This window comes from Osmerus mordax, chromosome 5 (assembly GCF_038355195.1).
Source record: "Osmerus mordax isolate fOsmMor3 chromosome 5, fOsmMor3.pri, whole genome shotgun sequence".
Taxonomy (NCBI): domain Eukaryota; kingdom Metazoa; phylum Chordata; class Actinopteri; order Osmeriformes; family Osmeridae; genus Osmerus; species Osmerus mordax.
In genome coordinates, this window is record NC_090054.1 from 12,585,507 (window position 1) to 12,601,939 (window position 16,433).

A 16,433-nucleotide genomic window follows, 5' to 3' on the forward strand; every position below is an offset into this window, starting at 1 on the left:
GGATCCTGTTTGGCTGAAAGGCTGTCTGGTAGATATGGAGTGTAACCTCTTGACTAACTGCTGGTTGTTTCTCAACCAGGGCCTCCTGGCTCGAGGGGAAAGAGAGGTCGTGAAGGGGATCCAGGTAGGTCTACTGTACCTGCCCAATGTGGACTGTATGTCTGAACCCCCCTAACTGTGCAGGGGAACCTACCAGATTGTTCTTTCCCGACTATTCTCACTTATAGAGAAGCAGACTACCTTTGAGTAAGGGTGCAAATCTCTGGTGATGACATGCTTAACTAGATACCAAATATTTTCAGGAGGGTACGTCGCAATGAAGTGGAACGGAAAACTGTCATCCAGGAACGTGACGGAACGCCAGTTCCGACACAACCCCCCCAAAAAATCTCTTGTGGGTTCTACAAACACCACTTTGACATTTGCTTGGACTCGGGTTCACCGAAAATAGCACCTGCCCACTCAGCAGAAGCTTAGAAAAATGCCTCCTCGGATTACTAGCCAAACACCGACACAAAAAGCAGGAAAGCATAAAGCTGGAAGCCTGGAAGAGAGGGATTGTCACCCTTGGCCACTCCGCCTGTTACTCTTCCACGTTATCCCCCATGTCAGACCTGTAGTCTGTCTGGAGGAGTGTCCAGATGCACTGCTCTCCCTCTGTCAGGTTTGCGAGTCTTTCGGGTCGGGGCGGCTACTCCTCCTTAGGGTTGTTGCTCTTGAGCTGTGACAGATTTTCGAGTATATTAAGTCGAATTTACTGCGGACCTTTTGACTTATCTCTCCTCTGTTGCAGGGGCGGGGATTTGGGGATCCCTAGTCAGCCCTGTTTCTGTCTCGTTCCTCACAGAATGGTCTGATTGTCCAATTCACTGCCCTCCATTTTTCATTCTCTTATTCACTTAAGAAGTCTGGAGAGCCCTCCTCTTTCTCCGGCTCTCCTCTGCTGCTGGGTTCAATTTGAGCAGGGGAAATCTTTTCATATAGTTATATCTCAGCAGTTTTTTACATCGTAAAAAATACAAATACCGGACCAAATTCAAGAGAGGAGACTAATCTTGCGGTTGACGTGAAATTCAGGGACATGAACTGTTGTTCGGGATTGTCTTCGGTGTGAAGTGATTGATGCAATGACATTGCGAGCTCCCTGTCTTGGTTTGGCAGCAACTGGTTCCTTCTGGTGACTGAGGACTAGCTGATTAACCTCTTGAAAAGGTCAAAGGGAAGGGTATTGATGTTGTATGATGCATATCTAGCCCAAAGAAGTGAGGTCCTGCCTGGTGACTGAATCTGTCCCTCCCATATGTTTCTGATAGAAGGTTTGAGGTTTGTGTTACCCATCAGGAGCCCTTTGATGGAAGTTCTCCAACGTCTGTGAATAACTGCGCGCACACACACATACACAGACAAAGGCAGTAAAAACATCAAAAGTAATCTGTGAATACGTAGATGTCATTTCACTGCCTCTCAGAGAGCCTGATACTGGAGTAATTCAAGCTGGTCTGTGTCTAATGGAAAAAGGTCTGACTGCTGGCAGTGCTGCAGCAGTGCGTTGCATTAATCTTGACTGGGCGTGGAGGAAGCATTTGAGGAGCGGCGCCGGTTTGGCGTTCATCACCGGCTCAGACTACAAGCTACAGGCGGAGTTGTGTCATATGCTGTCTCCCTGGCACTAGTCGCTCCTCTCCCCCCTCCATCCCTGCTCTCATCAATCCAGGCCTTGGTAGGCAGGTTATTTTCACCACTGCCAGAGGAGGGAAATGTCTCAAGCTCCCAGTGCCGGGAGTGACAGTCTCGTGGGAGGGCAGAGTACGCTTTTCAGATGTATGATCTACAACGTTAACAACAGGCTCCTGAAATGAATATCTTGATTTATGCGGCAACGTCTCGATGTGACTTGTTTCTGAAAACATAACCTGGCCTATGTATGTGCTGATTCTACAGTGTATTGCTGATGATGTGTAGGTTTAGACAAAAAAAGCATTGATTAGTCCGCGAGTAGTCCTGGAATATGATCTTGAATTTGAAAAAGGGTATGTTTTTGAGGTGCTCTTTTTCTCAAGGCTCCTGTTAGGTTTAGAATCTACAAGGAGCTGACCTTTGAGGATGAGTTTGGTATCTGGGAGTGGGCCACTATATATTTATTCCACCAAAGTTTTGAGTCATGATGTTTGTTGTACTATGAATCTGTCAGTGGCAGGACAGGTGAGGGGATTGAGGGCGCTTAGGTAGAACCGAACAAAGCTTTTCATTGTGAACTCTAGGAACACTCCCTCGAACTTCCAACTTCCAAACTCAATGTCATGTCATAACAGGCATGGGCATATGACTAATTTTGTATTTTTCTCTCTCTCTCTTTTCTTACAGGACCTCCAGTAAGTAGACGTGATTCCTTGTGTCGCAGGAGTGTGGTAAAGTGACTGTTTTTGTATTTGTAGTGTTTGGTGTGTAAAGGAGATGTACTGTGCATTTCCATACTGTGAGTGTTTGAGCATCCAGTCAAATGTCTGATTTTACAGCAACTCCACATGCACCCTTTTCATGTTGAATTGTGGGCACAGAACCCTTGTATGGACTAATATTTGACTGTAAGGTATAATACACAGACCTGCAGGTTCTGCAACAAATTGCACATCCAAATGTCTACTCAACTTAAATGTCAAATACTTCTCAAATTAGTGCAAAGTAAATATTGACAACACCATCAAATGTTTCAGACATTGCTGTGGATCATGACATCCAACTGTAAATACAGCATTTGTACAGCAGTGTAGATTTGACAAACACCTAAGCCAAAAATCCCTCCCTGGAAAATCTGAATAACAGTTCTACGGAGGAGGCTTATAAAGGTACTTGTGACGTCAGGAGATGGGGTGTCTTTTCCACTCCAAAACGCCTCCATCATGCCTGGAGTCGACAAGTGAAAACTCAAGACATTTGCAGATCCCATGATGATCTCCCAAGTCTACCATAGCCTCCTGCCAAATGCTTATAGGATCTTAGCCTTAGCCACCACATGTCTGAGGGCTAACCTGCTCGGTCTTATCCCCGGGTCCTCTGGGAGGGCAGTATGTATAGCACACCTTAGGCTCAGGGGCTCTAAAATTGGGCACAGCTGCGACAGCTGCGTCCTAGTGCTGAGTAGGGGGTGAAGGTCGTGGCCCAGCTTCGGGCTATGGCAGTGATTGATTGGCCAAGGGATGGACAGCCAGTAAGCATTGGCCAGCCATATTGGCCAAGCCAGAGACAGCCAGTCCAACCAATAGAGTGAGTTTCGACAATGGCACTCTGTAAGATGACCATTTTCTCAGACGAATAATGTCAAGTTAAATCAACTTCAGTTGTAATTTCAGTAGTGATTGCCTATTTTGTAAATTGTATCTCCTTTAGGATTTGACTGAATGTTGACAAGAAAAACTGAAGGTGAATTTCATGTTTTTGAGGTTGGTTCTAGAAAATAGAGAACATTACACTTCAAATGGATTGCTCACGAATAAAACAAATAGTTAGTAAAAGAGAATTTGGTTTAACTGTTGAGACAGGATAGAGCTGCCCGAGTGTCCTCTAACACAGCAACAGAATTAATAAGAATACAATTTTAACATGGAAAATCAGAAAAGCATTTCCTTTTTTTTCAAGGAAAGTATTATTTGAAGTCAGACTTTCTAGACTTAAAGGAATGTTTTTCTGTCCAATGTAAACATGTACTTTCAGAGAGTAGATGATGGTTTATCAGTTGCATTTCTTGCTTTCTTTTATTTCTAATAGCTGGCCCATTTTGTGCCTGTTGGCTGTCAAGGAGAATCTAATAGATTATCCCAGGTTTCTATTTATAGTAGAAAGTTCAGACAACATAATTACTCATCTGATTGCAACTTTGTTGTAACACTACATAAAATTCACACTGTCCTATTCTCCCTCTGAAAACCTTAAGGCTTTGTCCTTTTTAAAACACCATCATTCCTCAGAGGTCATATCCCAGAAACCTGGCCTATAGTAGTTGCTTCTTAGGCAGTTAACATTAAGCACACTCTGAAACAATCAGCCCTGATGAGAAACACCTTCAGACTCTAATGAAACCGAACAGCATAATCAATGACAATCACAGTCATTTTGCAGATTAGGATGCAGAATTGCATAGTTTGCGGTACTTTGCTGACCAATTTAATGTGCGCTGCAGTGTGCACTACAAGGGTACTTTTGTAATAAAAACTTTATTTGGTCCAGTAAAATTTATTTGGTCCAGTTCCTTCTCATATAGTGTTTTCCTACTGTCGGCCAGTGGGTAAAATAACACTTAGACCAATCAGAATGTCACTACCAGTCCCCTTAATGTGGTAAGGAAGTCCAAACCCCTCTCCCACACCCCCGCTCCTTCTCTAGTAAGGAAGGTGAGGCCCCCAAAGGCTACAGATGCCCCTAGGGACAAACTTACTCTCCTCTCCCTATTCATCCAACAACATTTGGCCAAATGGAAGCCACATGTTGAGGAGGACTACCGTGTAATTCCAATGAGGGGTTTCTTCCGGCGGGAGGACACCCCTGACCCTGCAGACAGCCCCTGAAGCGGACATGCGGGAGGGCAGGCACCCATGTGCAATGCGTTCTTTGCACCTGGTGTTGCACCTCACCACTGGCCCTAAACTACAAGGGTAATGCAAGGTGCTCCATAGAAGAGAAGCACCAGGAAGTAGACTCCACATAGATAGAGACGATAGCTACTGGATTCACTTACTGAGGGTCCAGAGAGTTCAGCCGAAGACAGACTAAAGACCGACATTCTTGAATCTTCCTTTTCACCTTTTTATGATTTTTGTCATTTCATTTCTCATAGTTCCCTCATAATCTGTCTGAAATTCCTGTATTGAAATGCAATCATAATTTTCACAATAAATTAGCGGCCTTGATATAAAGTCAGTCTGAAAGCATCAAAGAGCTTAGTGCAATAGGGAGTGTGTTAAAGTCTCTTCCCTCTAGGGTTATTGATGTATGAATAATGACTTCCCCTCTGCAACTATCGGCCAGCTGACGCCTACACTTTCTCTCGGAAGCAGCGGCAATTTCTCATGGCTTTTGAGAGGAGACTAGTATTGAAGTTCTAGAGCTTCCCTAAAGGGATAAAAAGCTCACAAACACATACTTAACACAAAGGAGCTTTTGGGAAAATGTCAAGTTCCTGTTTAGTCTGATCAATAATTAGCACTGTGTCTTTGTCTAAAAGGACTGACGAAAGAACCATTGACGTGTGCTCCCTATTAGTTCCATTGAAAACAAAACTCTTGGCATTTGACGAGGTAGTCCGGTCTCCTTGAACATGGTCTGTAATGAATGGCCTTTGAATTTCACCTCCTCTTGGCTTTGTTTGTTATGGAAGTCAACAAGCCACATGGCTGCAGCGTCTCTATTAAGTAGGTATTTCAAAGAGGGCTTGTTAGTTCCGTACATTCTTTGATTCAATACAGTGGATGCTGAAACAAGCTAGTTTAAGGTATTCAGAGCATGCATTCTCACCAAACCTGTCTTTGCATGTTTTGCATATTGATTGAAAACAATGAAATGATATTCTTTAATGCTGAGGGGAATCTCCAATGTACAATCAATGACATGTGCTCCAGCTACAGTGTTGTTGGAACTACTGGTTGATGATTCACCCTCACCTTAAAGAAGCATGACACTTTTCCTGCCCTTAGAAATCTATTGATGTCCATCCAACGTAATGTATGTTCTATGTTGTGGAATGCTGTTTTTCTCTTTCATGTCTGCCTGTTTAACTGAACTTAAAAGGCCAAAATAAAATCTATTATGTATAAACTAGACAACCGGCACAGCCTAATGGTGTATTTTTACATTTATTGCAAGCATTTTATTCTGGCCTGGCTCAGTTTTTGATACGTTTTGTGATGGGGACTCTCTAGAATATTGTCAAGTTCATTTTCTATTTTGTGCCCATTTTCTCTCACCCCTTTTCAGGGTCCTCCTGGACGAGCAGGCTTTCCGGTAACTGTCTTTTAACTTGTGCCTTGCCTGTTGTGTCTGTGAACTTTCCAGTAAATCTCTGCTCTTTTCTGAGAAGTTGACTTTACCTAGAGCATGAACATTTGTTTTGAAAGAACACAATGGAAAAACTAACACAGACGCCACATTCAATTATGGAAGACCTAAATGACATAGAAGAACATGATTAGGGCAGCTTCTCAGCTAAGACGCCTTAGAGATATTCCAGGGTCTGGTTTGACGTTCTGTGTTGTCCTTTCATTCATCTGAACAGGTAATTAGATATTTGTTTTGGACCTTGAATTGAATTTGAAAAGCCCTATTTGGAAGAAATGATGTCGCTTTACAGAGCCTCTTTAATATAAGTGAATCCCTTTCAGGATCCACTTCAGACCCTCTTTTCTCGTTTTTTGTTTTTTTGTTGGCTTTACAGTTTTCCTTTCTGAGCTTTCCAAGCTCTAACATAACTAATGCACACATCCCAAAGCTAAACTCACATGGCCTCCATCAGTGCATGGCAACAGGAGGCCATCTTAGATCTGATCTTTGACCCCACCTGCCAGTTAGAACTGCCCCCACTACCACCCCGCCACTCCATCCTGACAGACTGACTTGTGAAACAGGCCCATAAAACAGCCTGAAGAGGAAGGCAAGGCTTTGCTGAGATTAGCTGACAGGTTTTGTCAAAGTTAGGATGTGACCCATTCCGGGGTATTTTGATTGATTATGCCTGTCAGCGGGCTGGATATTAAATCACAACTGGTCATTCTTTAAGAAAAGGGTGAAAGGATGTGGTTTTGGCGAGAGAACCTGTCTGAAATCGGTCATGTTGAATGTGGTTATCTCTGATGGGAGTTTTGAACAAAGAAGGAAAACCGCCTAGCATGATGGATGGACTGTAAACACATTGTTCTGTTTTGGTCTCCTGGTTAACTTAATGATACCTAAGGATGTGGTCTTCATGCTTCTCCTAGACGACCAGACATGCATTTCATTGCACACAATTCCTGCTTTTCCACTACCTAATGGCACTGTGAACAAAGGGATTAATGTAATCACATAACTTTGCACAAATCCTCATTGTGTGTCTATGTCTATATTAGCCTATTGATTGGCCATTTTATCCACGCTTAATTTACATCAATGTGTGTGTTTATTTGAGCAGAAACCATGCTTGTGGTGTTGGGAGGTGGGGGTGGGGGGGGAATGCCTGCGGTCAGTCTGGAGAAGGAGAGAGAGAGAGTGAGAGTGACAGACAAAGAGCAGGAGAGAGAGCGAGAGAGTGCGTGTGCTGGGCCTGTGCCTGGGTCTACAGTCCAGCTGAGTCTCATTACTCCTGGAAATACACCTGAGAGGCCTGAGCCTTGCACTGCTGTGAGCTGGCATAAATCCTAATGACTGGAGTGGGTTTGTGTGATGCAGAGGTGTGTATGTCCCATGCTAAAAGTGTGTGTATATTTGTGGGGGGTCAGGAGCTTGGTCTGGCTCTGGTGAATTTGAGACTACCGTAGGCCCAATAACTCAGAAAACCAGACTTGAGAGTGACAGGTGCTTTAAAGGAAGAGGCGACAGTGGAGGCTGTACTTGGTGGGGTGAAAACGGTCCCCACCACCCTTATCTTTTTTTGCTTCAAGAACTTGAACAACAAAACACATTGGAAGAACACTGAGGAATAGAGTAGGGAGTGATCTGATTTCTTGTTTTCGGTCTTTTGTTATGTAGTGTTGCTAAATAACAGACGTGGCCCAGTATTCTGCAAGGGTCAGGAGATGGAAGGAGCATCTGATAGGTGGAGAACCTATGAGAGTGTGGTATCTCCATTTACTGACCAGGGGAAACGTTTCAGTCAGGCTGTACACGCAGTATGTTACTTAGAAATACAATTCTGAATGGTACATAATTGTTACAAGCCACAGATTTGTTATCAGCACCTTGGACAGGGCCTCAAACACATCACCTCAAGTCAGCACGTCTCTAGAGACCTGGATGATCTTCAAGCCACAACTGTCTCTCCTGAAGCAAATGAGTAACAGAAGTATTAGGCTGTGAATTAGTTCCTACTGCAGGCCCATACAGTATCAATATCTGTAGATGTCTGAAAGGAAATGCAGACTTATATTTCGAATTAGTCTGCTAAATGAATACATTACACACAGTACATTAAATTACAATTAGACAAAACTAGCTGCTGGAGGCCTAAGATATTTGTTGTCTGTTTACTCTTAAGCCAGGTGTATTCCCTGAATGAAATGCTAAAAACAATAATGCGTTCTTAAACTGTATTCAGTGCAAAGAGAAAGGTTTCACCATAGAACCCGTTATACAGATGCAGTTCTCCAACATATGTTGTAATGACTTATGGCAGGGCCAAACCTGCAACTGGCCCCCTCAGACAGACACACACACACTATCCCCCGACCACCAACATCACCCCCTTGTTTCCATGACGCGAGGACACGAGTGAGTCATCAAAAAACTGTCATCGCCAGCGGATTCACTGCCCTGGGGGCTGCAATAAGAGATGCAGGGCAACCAGTGCACATTGAGGGGCTTTAGGAACGAACACCTTCCCTTAATAAGTCATTTTATCACGGCGGGAGTTTACGGTCATTTGGAATAGTGTGAAAGAAGGCAATACACTGGACAGATGAACAGGGACAGGAGAAAGTGGAAGGTTGTAATGGAATGTGACATTCACTGTTTACGTTCAACGAGTTGGTGCTCGAAAACCAGATTTTTCCCAAACTAGACATATTATCACGGCCTCCGACCCACTTGTGTTTAAACATGAATGATCAGTAAAATATCGGCCCTACATTTTATTATGTAGTGTGAAAAATGAATGACTTTTTCCATAAGGAGTGTTGTGTTTGCAAACTTGTTGCTAGTTAATTCACATTATACTGTGCTAAGTTGAAGACTGCGTACTGTAATAATGTTGCGCTTTGAGAATGTGCCAAGTAATCCACTATAGTCACTGTAGCTGGCTTGGGCCTTGAGCGAAGAAGTATTTGGCATGAAAACAGCTTAACTCAACCTGTCATAATTAAGATGAGTTTGGACACGAATGTTTGGATTAAACTTTAAAAGTGGATTAACTTTACAAGCTTCAAGAGCATATGTGCCCCCTGTGCATTGTTCTAATATAGATACTATATCTAAAACCAATTTTGGAAAAGTACATGTGGATGGCACGATCGAATGAATTGGCTCATTGTAGGATGGTAAAGTTAATCTATGTATTTAATAATATATATATATATATGAATATATATATAATGATATATATATTCTTTTTTACGTTCATCCTTATTGTTGACTGCTTTCCTTTTGACTTTGCGTTGCTCATCAGGGTGACAAAGGAACTATGGGAATTCCTGGACGAATGGTGAGTGAATTGGGAATGTGTATAACATGCAACCTCATACTGTAGAATGTAGGAACAGGCACAGGGCCGCTGACCAAATGAAGATTAGTTGTGGGGATGTTAGCAGCATGCGTTCAAAGATTTTAGAAAATCAGTAGTGACTGGGCAGTGAAGGTCAAGTGTTAACATGATTTAAAGGTTCTGTAGTGAATTGTGTGTACATTCTGTAGACAATATAATTACATTCAAATTATTTTGTATGGCAGTCCCATCATTGATCTAAAATGAGTTAAAGGGGTGATGGGTACCTGATATAAGGAATTGTTTAGGTAGTCCATAATGACGTAGTTCAACAATAACTTGATATTGCACAATGCTGCTGATGATTCAAAATACAAACAAGGCTTTTTACACCAACATTAACTTTGCATTTTTGGGGGGGGGGTTCTGACGTTACATAAAATGCATAGGCTTAAGTGTTTGACTGTAAATCAAGTCAAATACCATAACTGACATTAGATCATATTTATAGAACTGTCATACTATAGTAGCTGTATAAAACATACAAACATGTATGAAAAGAAATTTGGAAAGAAAACTTGGAAACCCTGTTTACCAGTGTTGCCAAGATACAAAACACATTTGTCATTGGAGGAGATGAGAAAAACAGTTTTCACTATCAACTTAAGGCCTCTCCCACATGTTGCGATGCAGACCTTTGCCTTCTCATTTATTTAGATTTGTGTATGGCCATTTTTCAGGGCATTTTTACCCCCGCGCAGCATATGGATAACATTTTCCCCTCAGTTTAGTCGAGTGCAGTGAAGATTTTTCCTGAAAATCTGACTCCTGTTCAGCCGCACATAATGTGGGCTTGAAATATTTGGCTTTAAAGATACTCCCTTTCCAACTGTGGGCTTTTCGCAGTGTGGCTCCCACTGTGAAACCCACACAGAGCACTCAATATTTCACACAGCGTAGAAGAGTTTTAAGTAAGTATGTGGTCCTCAGACTTTATCCCTCTCTCAGTCCACTCAGTTGCTGCTGTGAGAAAAGTCTGTCTGGACTCCACACGACCCCCCCCCCCCCCTCCATAGACCGCCCCCTCTCTAATGCTCCACATGCAGACCACACTCCCTCATCCCATTGACCACCCTTGAGGCTGCTGCATGCCCCATGTCCTCCTCTCTGTGCCTCTCTAACCCCGGTTCTCCTCTCTCTCTCTTGTGTCTCTCCTCCCTTCACAACTCTTTGCATGCGACTGTGTCTGCTGTGACTGACCCCAGGGGTTAAAAGGACACGCAGGGGAAAAGGTAAGTGTAGACATGTCTGTCTCCGTTAGGTCATTCGTGTATGTACCTAAAGGAAAAGGAAACTTGGTTGACTTTCAAATCGCACCCTATGTTCTATGTAGTGTACTTGATTTGACCCAGCTCTGGTCAAAAAGAGCACACTGTGTTGGGTATTAGGGTGTGATTTGTGACAATGGTTTTAGGGTAAATCTCAAATGACATCCCTCTTGATCTGGCTTTTGTCAAACGTAGAGCTGTATTTGTGAATCAATTACATTTGAGAGGGTGCTTTGAGACGCTGTGGGTGGTGGTGTTGATGGTGATCAGAAGTGCAGCCCTGTCTACTGTGTCATACAGGTAACATTTGATTTATGTCAACGAGTCTGGATCTAGGCTGTGAGGGTCGCATTCTAAAAACCATTTCCCACCCTGATTGGATTACTTGTGTTTTTTGACCAATGTAACTGAATAGTCCAGAATTGTCACATAAGAATCTCAAAGTTCTAATTTAAGGCTCCCCATAGAAAGCTGATAGACATTTATGGAGGCCAGGGTAGAGTCCAAATGTACATTCCACCTTGGTTTTGTGAAATAATCTCTACTATAACAATGACCAAACTGCATTGGTGGTCATAAGTAACGATCACAAACTTTCTCAGCCATCAGACATCTTATTTCATCTCTTCTCTGCTGTCAGACTGATGAGGGGTCAGGATATGGAGTACCCTCTCCTGACCTGAAGTAACATGACCGCTAGAACTTCCAGCCTACAGCCTCAATCGACTAAACTGCCACAGTTGCTAAAGTAATCACACTGATCACACTCTTCTTTGCTCCAATCAAAGCCAGAAACAGCAGCTTTGCGGATTTGCTTTCATCAAACCTGAGGTGATTTGTGATCTATAGATTCAAATGTGCGCCAAGGGGTGAAACGTGTAGCATTATTCAATGTCATACACTCTAGTTAGCTATCAGAAGAACCATTATAGGTTTGACTATAGTCGGCCTGCCAACAGAGTTCTGTTTTGCAGTTGGAGTTATAGGTAGAAACAGCAATTTGACCACCAAGACAGTAAATGGAGAACCAGACTATGCACTGATGGCTTTTGGGAGCTCTTGACAGATCTCCTTCCAAAACCAAACAAAGGCTTTCCTCGTATTTCTCAACAGAGATTGTTTCAGGAGCTTCCTGTAATATCGCAGCTGGTATTTTCCTCAATGTGTGGTTAGTCTCTTAGACACCAAGAGAGAGAATGAAGAAACACAGCAAACTTGGACTGCAAAGTCTTGGCTGTAGATCTTCATTAAATGTGAAACACATCCAGAACAAAGATGGAGAGTCAGAAACAAAAAAGTGCTGAATAACTGCTTTTCCTGTACATTGCTCTGCGAGGTCTGTGTCTCTGTACTTCATGTTTCAGAACTCCAGGTTTTTATATCTACAGAGATATACTGCATTTATTTTGGGTGGATTCTGGTTTTAGTTATGATATGGTCCGGGTTTGTGAGGTTGACCCTTTCTAGCAGTGTGGTAATACAAACTCCATTGACAAGTATCTTCACCATACACAACTGAGAGACTGTACAATGCTGGATCAGATGTGAAGCCCTTTTTTCACCTCAACATAGCTTTATAGCCACTGAAAAGCATAGCCACCATCAATCCGTCTTTCCCAGAAGCCACTGTAAGGTAAAAGATACACCTACCTCATGTGTGAAAACAAATACTTCCCCTCCCAAAGTAGGTCTTTGTACAGAAACATTCAAATCACCTGTGTTTTTAGATGGATGACTGGGCCATCAAAGATGTCCTTGTGATAGGGTTTCTAGAGGTGGGAGAGTGGTGAGCTAATTAGGGAAAGTGCTGGAAACCCGAGCTGCCCCCGTATGGCCCCAGTGGTTTGTGGGATTGCATGGGGAGGGTTGATGGGACTATGCGGACCATGGCTGACACAGTGCAAATCACCCATTTTGTGCCAGAGAAGGAGCCTGGAGGGTTGCTTCTGTTTGTACAGCAGTATTGCTGACCTTCCGAGCCATGTTGTCGAGTTTTAAAGTATGGGCTTGAAAGGAGATCCTTTTCACATTGCCGAAAAAATTGATAAAAATTATAAAAATGTCTCGCTTACATGTTTACAATAAGTATTGCACTTGCGTGTTTACAATAAGTACAATAATTGGCTGTGGGAATAGGTATTATTTGAGATGTGTAGTTTTTCCTAAAGATGCCCAAAAAGGATGTACAGTACTATGAATAATTCCCCCGCTTTTGAATTGAACATCCAGTGTATTTACTACAAAGCACACTAGTACTATGTAACACTATGGAAAACAAGTGTTTTGGACTATGGAAAACAAGTGTTTGGGATCATGAGAGTGTTTCTGTTTTTTCTTTCTCCCTGTGTTTGTGTCTTGTCTCCTCACTGTCTTCATCTGTCCTTAGGGAGCACCAGGGGAGCCAGGTCTGTCTATCATTGGGCCGCGTGGACCTCCTGTAAGTGTCTTCACTTCTCCTTACACCTAATAAACTTTTGTATCTCAAACTACTGCTTTCAATGTCACCCGGATTTATCTGTGGTCAGTTCTTAGTAGTTTCTTTGTCCAAGAGACTGGAAGTCCAAGCTCAGTACAGTACAGATTATGTGCTTGGCGGTAAGACATGTATAACTTGGACTAATGTCTTTCATGTGCAATGCTACAATCTTGAATTCTTGTTCTTTCCAAACTCATTCAGCATTTAGCAAAGAATAATGAGTTGTGGTGTACTTCTGTACATTGACTGGTGATTTGATGAGCTAAAAGTTAGGTAGCTTGTAATACTTTGGGACTGCATTTGAGGCCTGGGGTTGAGTCATCTAACACACCTGTCTAATCTGAAAGAGAAAAATTGTCACATTTTCTTCCCACCTCAGAGATTAGGAATAATCAAGAAACTATAGAAATCAGTGGCCTTGTTGTGTTAAAGAACCAATCATCTATCCAAATTCGACTGAATATCTAGTCACTGAAGTTATGAAGATTTTTGCTTCCACTTGGCAAAAAAATCCAACTCTATTTTGCTGTTTCGAATTACACTTTGGAAAGCTGAACTGATTTTGTCTGACATTGCTTGTAAAACCTTACACACGTTACAGTCGAAGACGTTAGCCAATCGACTACCTTGGAAGAGCAGACATCTGTTTTTCAAATTACCAATTACAATACTTACTTGTAGGCCCACACCCCCTTGCCGGTAATAAGGTATTTCTAATGAATAGCAGGCAAGCAGAGGAAGCTAGGCCCAGTTGGAGATTGGCTGTGAACATAGAAAGCCAGTCAAGCAGGGGTATTTAGAAGGTGATTTTCCACAGCAGGTAGGTCGACATAAGAGTCTTTTGCCTTGACCTTGTTGAGAATGAGGGAGTTGATTTAGTGGCGAGGAGGAGAGAAAAGAGAGAGAGGAAATGACAGCTTAGGCTAGCCAGGTGGCCTGTTCTCTTCTTGACAAGCTGTCATTTAACAGACTGACTGAGACAGATGAGTATAGGCTAGGGTTAGGGTTAGGTTCTACTGGAGCCTGATCACATGGACTGTGAGTAAAAACATATAACTTTCAATTTCTGTTTCAAATTGGAATATAAACGTACTGTGCGTCTATTTGTAGGCCTCAAAAATACACTGTAGAGAAAACCATAAATCCACTCAGAACCCTTGAAGCCTATAAACTTGAGACAAAAAGATCCATGTTGTAACTACAATTCATTTTATTACACTGTATTCTCAGCGTTCCGTTATGTCTCCTAAGTTCACATAAAATACTTGTAATAAGCCATGTCCTGTTCTGGTCTAGACCATTACCCTAAATAGATGTGTTCTCCTAGGTTTCCATGGGAAAGAAACATATGCAAATCCCCCAATAACCATTTTGGGTCCCAGACACACAAACTGGTTCATTAGCCACGTTCACCTCTCCCTTGTCATTTTCTCTCCGTTTGTCTTTACGGCCCCCCTTTTTCGTTTCCCTGGGATATTGAATGGCTTCTACTAGTCCCTCAGGTGGGATAGCATATCCTTAGATCCTAAGCATACCGTTTTTTTACCAAATGTGCTCACTAATTATTATTGACATATACTCATTCAGCATGTTTGCTTTTTCCATCTCCCCCCGTCTATCTTTTATTAGATTTGAAAGCAGCATCATTTTTTGTTTTTTTGGTCTGAATTGTTTTCAGTGTTGTGTTTCACTGTCTTATTTCCTCGTGTTTGGGGAGACGGTTTCCTCCGCTCCGCAACCCACGCAGACGTCTCTCCCCGTAGTCTGCAGGATCACTCCCTCTGTCAGGGTCAATTACGGCTCTCGCTTTGCCCAAATGTATTACTGTGAGGGGAACGCACCCTCTCACACTGACCCTCTTTCACCAAATCTACATGTCAATCTTCCAGTAGAAAATACATGCCCTGACTGTGTTTCTGTTTTCTGTCTGTCTTCAGGGGCAGCCAGGAACCAGAGGATTTCCAGGCTTCCCGGTAAGTCTGAGGCCACTGGTCTACTTATCCAGTTATGAAAACACAAGTCACACTTAAGACACAATTGTACATTTTTGTGGAGTCGTAGGTCTTAGGTCGGAGAGAAGAAACGTATAAGGAAAATACCTTCAAGTGGTTAAATCCCTTCATTTTTTTAATACAAAAATACTACTTTATTGCTGCCACTCTGAGCCCTGCAGTATATCAAATTGTGTTTAAAAGTTGTTTATAAAATGTGTATATACATATGTTGAAAGGGAAAATGGGCCTTCAGGTCCTTTCTAGCAGTAATACGTAGTATAGCAGTGCACTGTTGGTTTCTGACCCACCCATCCTTTAACAGACTCATGCTTGGGGTGTTCCTGACAGTTCTCTCTGTAGTTCCCCATGACTACATAGACTCATCTTACAGTTTCAAGAAATACATAATACTCTGCATACTCTCAACATTTTTCACTCGCACTCAACCTAACCACCAGTGCTTGACCTAAAAATGCATTCAAACGGACTCTCATCTTTGCAAATTATTAGCAGTTATGCAGGTATTGAACATTATTAACCTTGTCTCCCCCTCTCTTTTCATCATAGGGTCCAATTGGGTTGGACGGCAAGGCTGTGAGTTTTCACCATTCGTGACAAATGTTAAATAATTGAGTAATTTTATGCTTTTAGTGCTCCAAACCCAACACCTTATGATGATTATGATAATTACGTTAATAATGATTATGGTCATTATTGTAATAAAATGTCTATTAGCATCATTAGTGTTATTACAGGGTGGAGATAATCATGTTATTGATATTTCTGAAGGTTTGTACAAGGGAAAAAAAGAGGCTATTGTTGAAAAACTACGTGTTAAACTACTTTTTAATTCTTGCACAGGGCCAGAATGGATTAAAAGGTGACATGGTAAGCATTCCACTGTTGCTGCCTTTCAAAATAACACCTCTTTGTTCAGTTTCCAATTACAGTTGCTAGCATAGCAATAAACCGAACAATTTCTGTCTGAAAATATGAGGAAATTCACTCTCATTTTTTTGGTTTTTCGAAAGACACTTTAATAAAATCCAAACTCCAAAATACCAGGATACTACTCTCACTCTCTGAAATGCGACTTGGATGCATTTCTAATGCAATTAACAAAAACGTGCAAAAGTCAGTAAAACTTTGAACACCGTTCGTTGTCAAAGTAGCACATTAATAGACTGTTTGCCTTGTGCTCTGAGTGCAGCCCTCTGAATTCATTGGGAAAACAGTGTTGTGTTCTGATTTATGTG

General features: G+C 42.2%; 1 protein-coding gene across 1 annotated transcript in view; it reads left to right on the top strand.

Annotated features, from left to right (window-relative positions):
- Window positions 1–16,433, top strand: part of col13a1 (collagen, type XIII, alpha 1) — a gene marked incomplete in the record, with an annotated part of 82,478 nt that overhangs the window by 35,207 nt on the left and 30,838 nt on the right. The window contains 4 exon segments of the mRNA XM_067236013.1: window positions 13,094–13,144; window positions 15,121–15,156; window positions 15,745–15,771; window positions 16,039–16,065. Of these exon segments, the coding sequence (XP_067092114.1) occupies window positions 13,094–13,144; window positions 15,121–15,156; window positions 15,745–15,771; window positions 16,039–16,065 (141 nt within the window).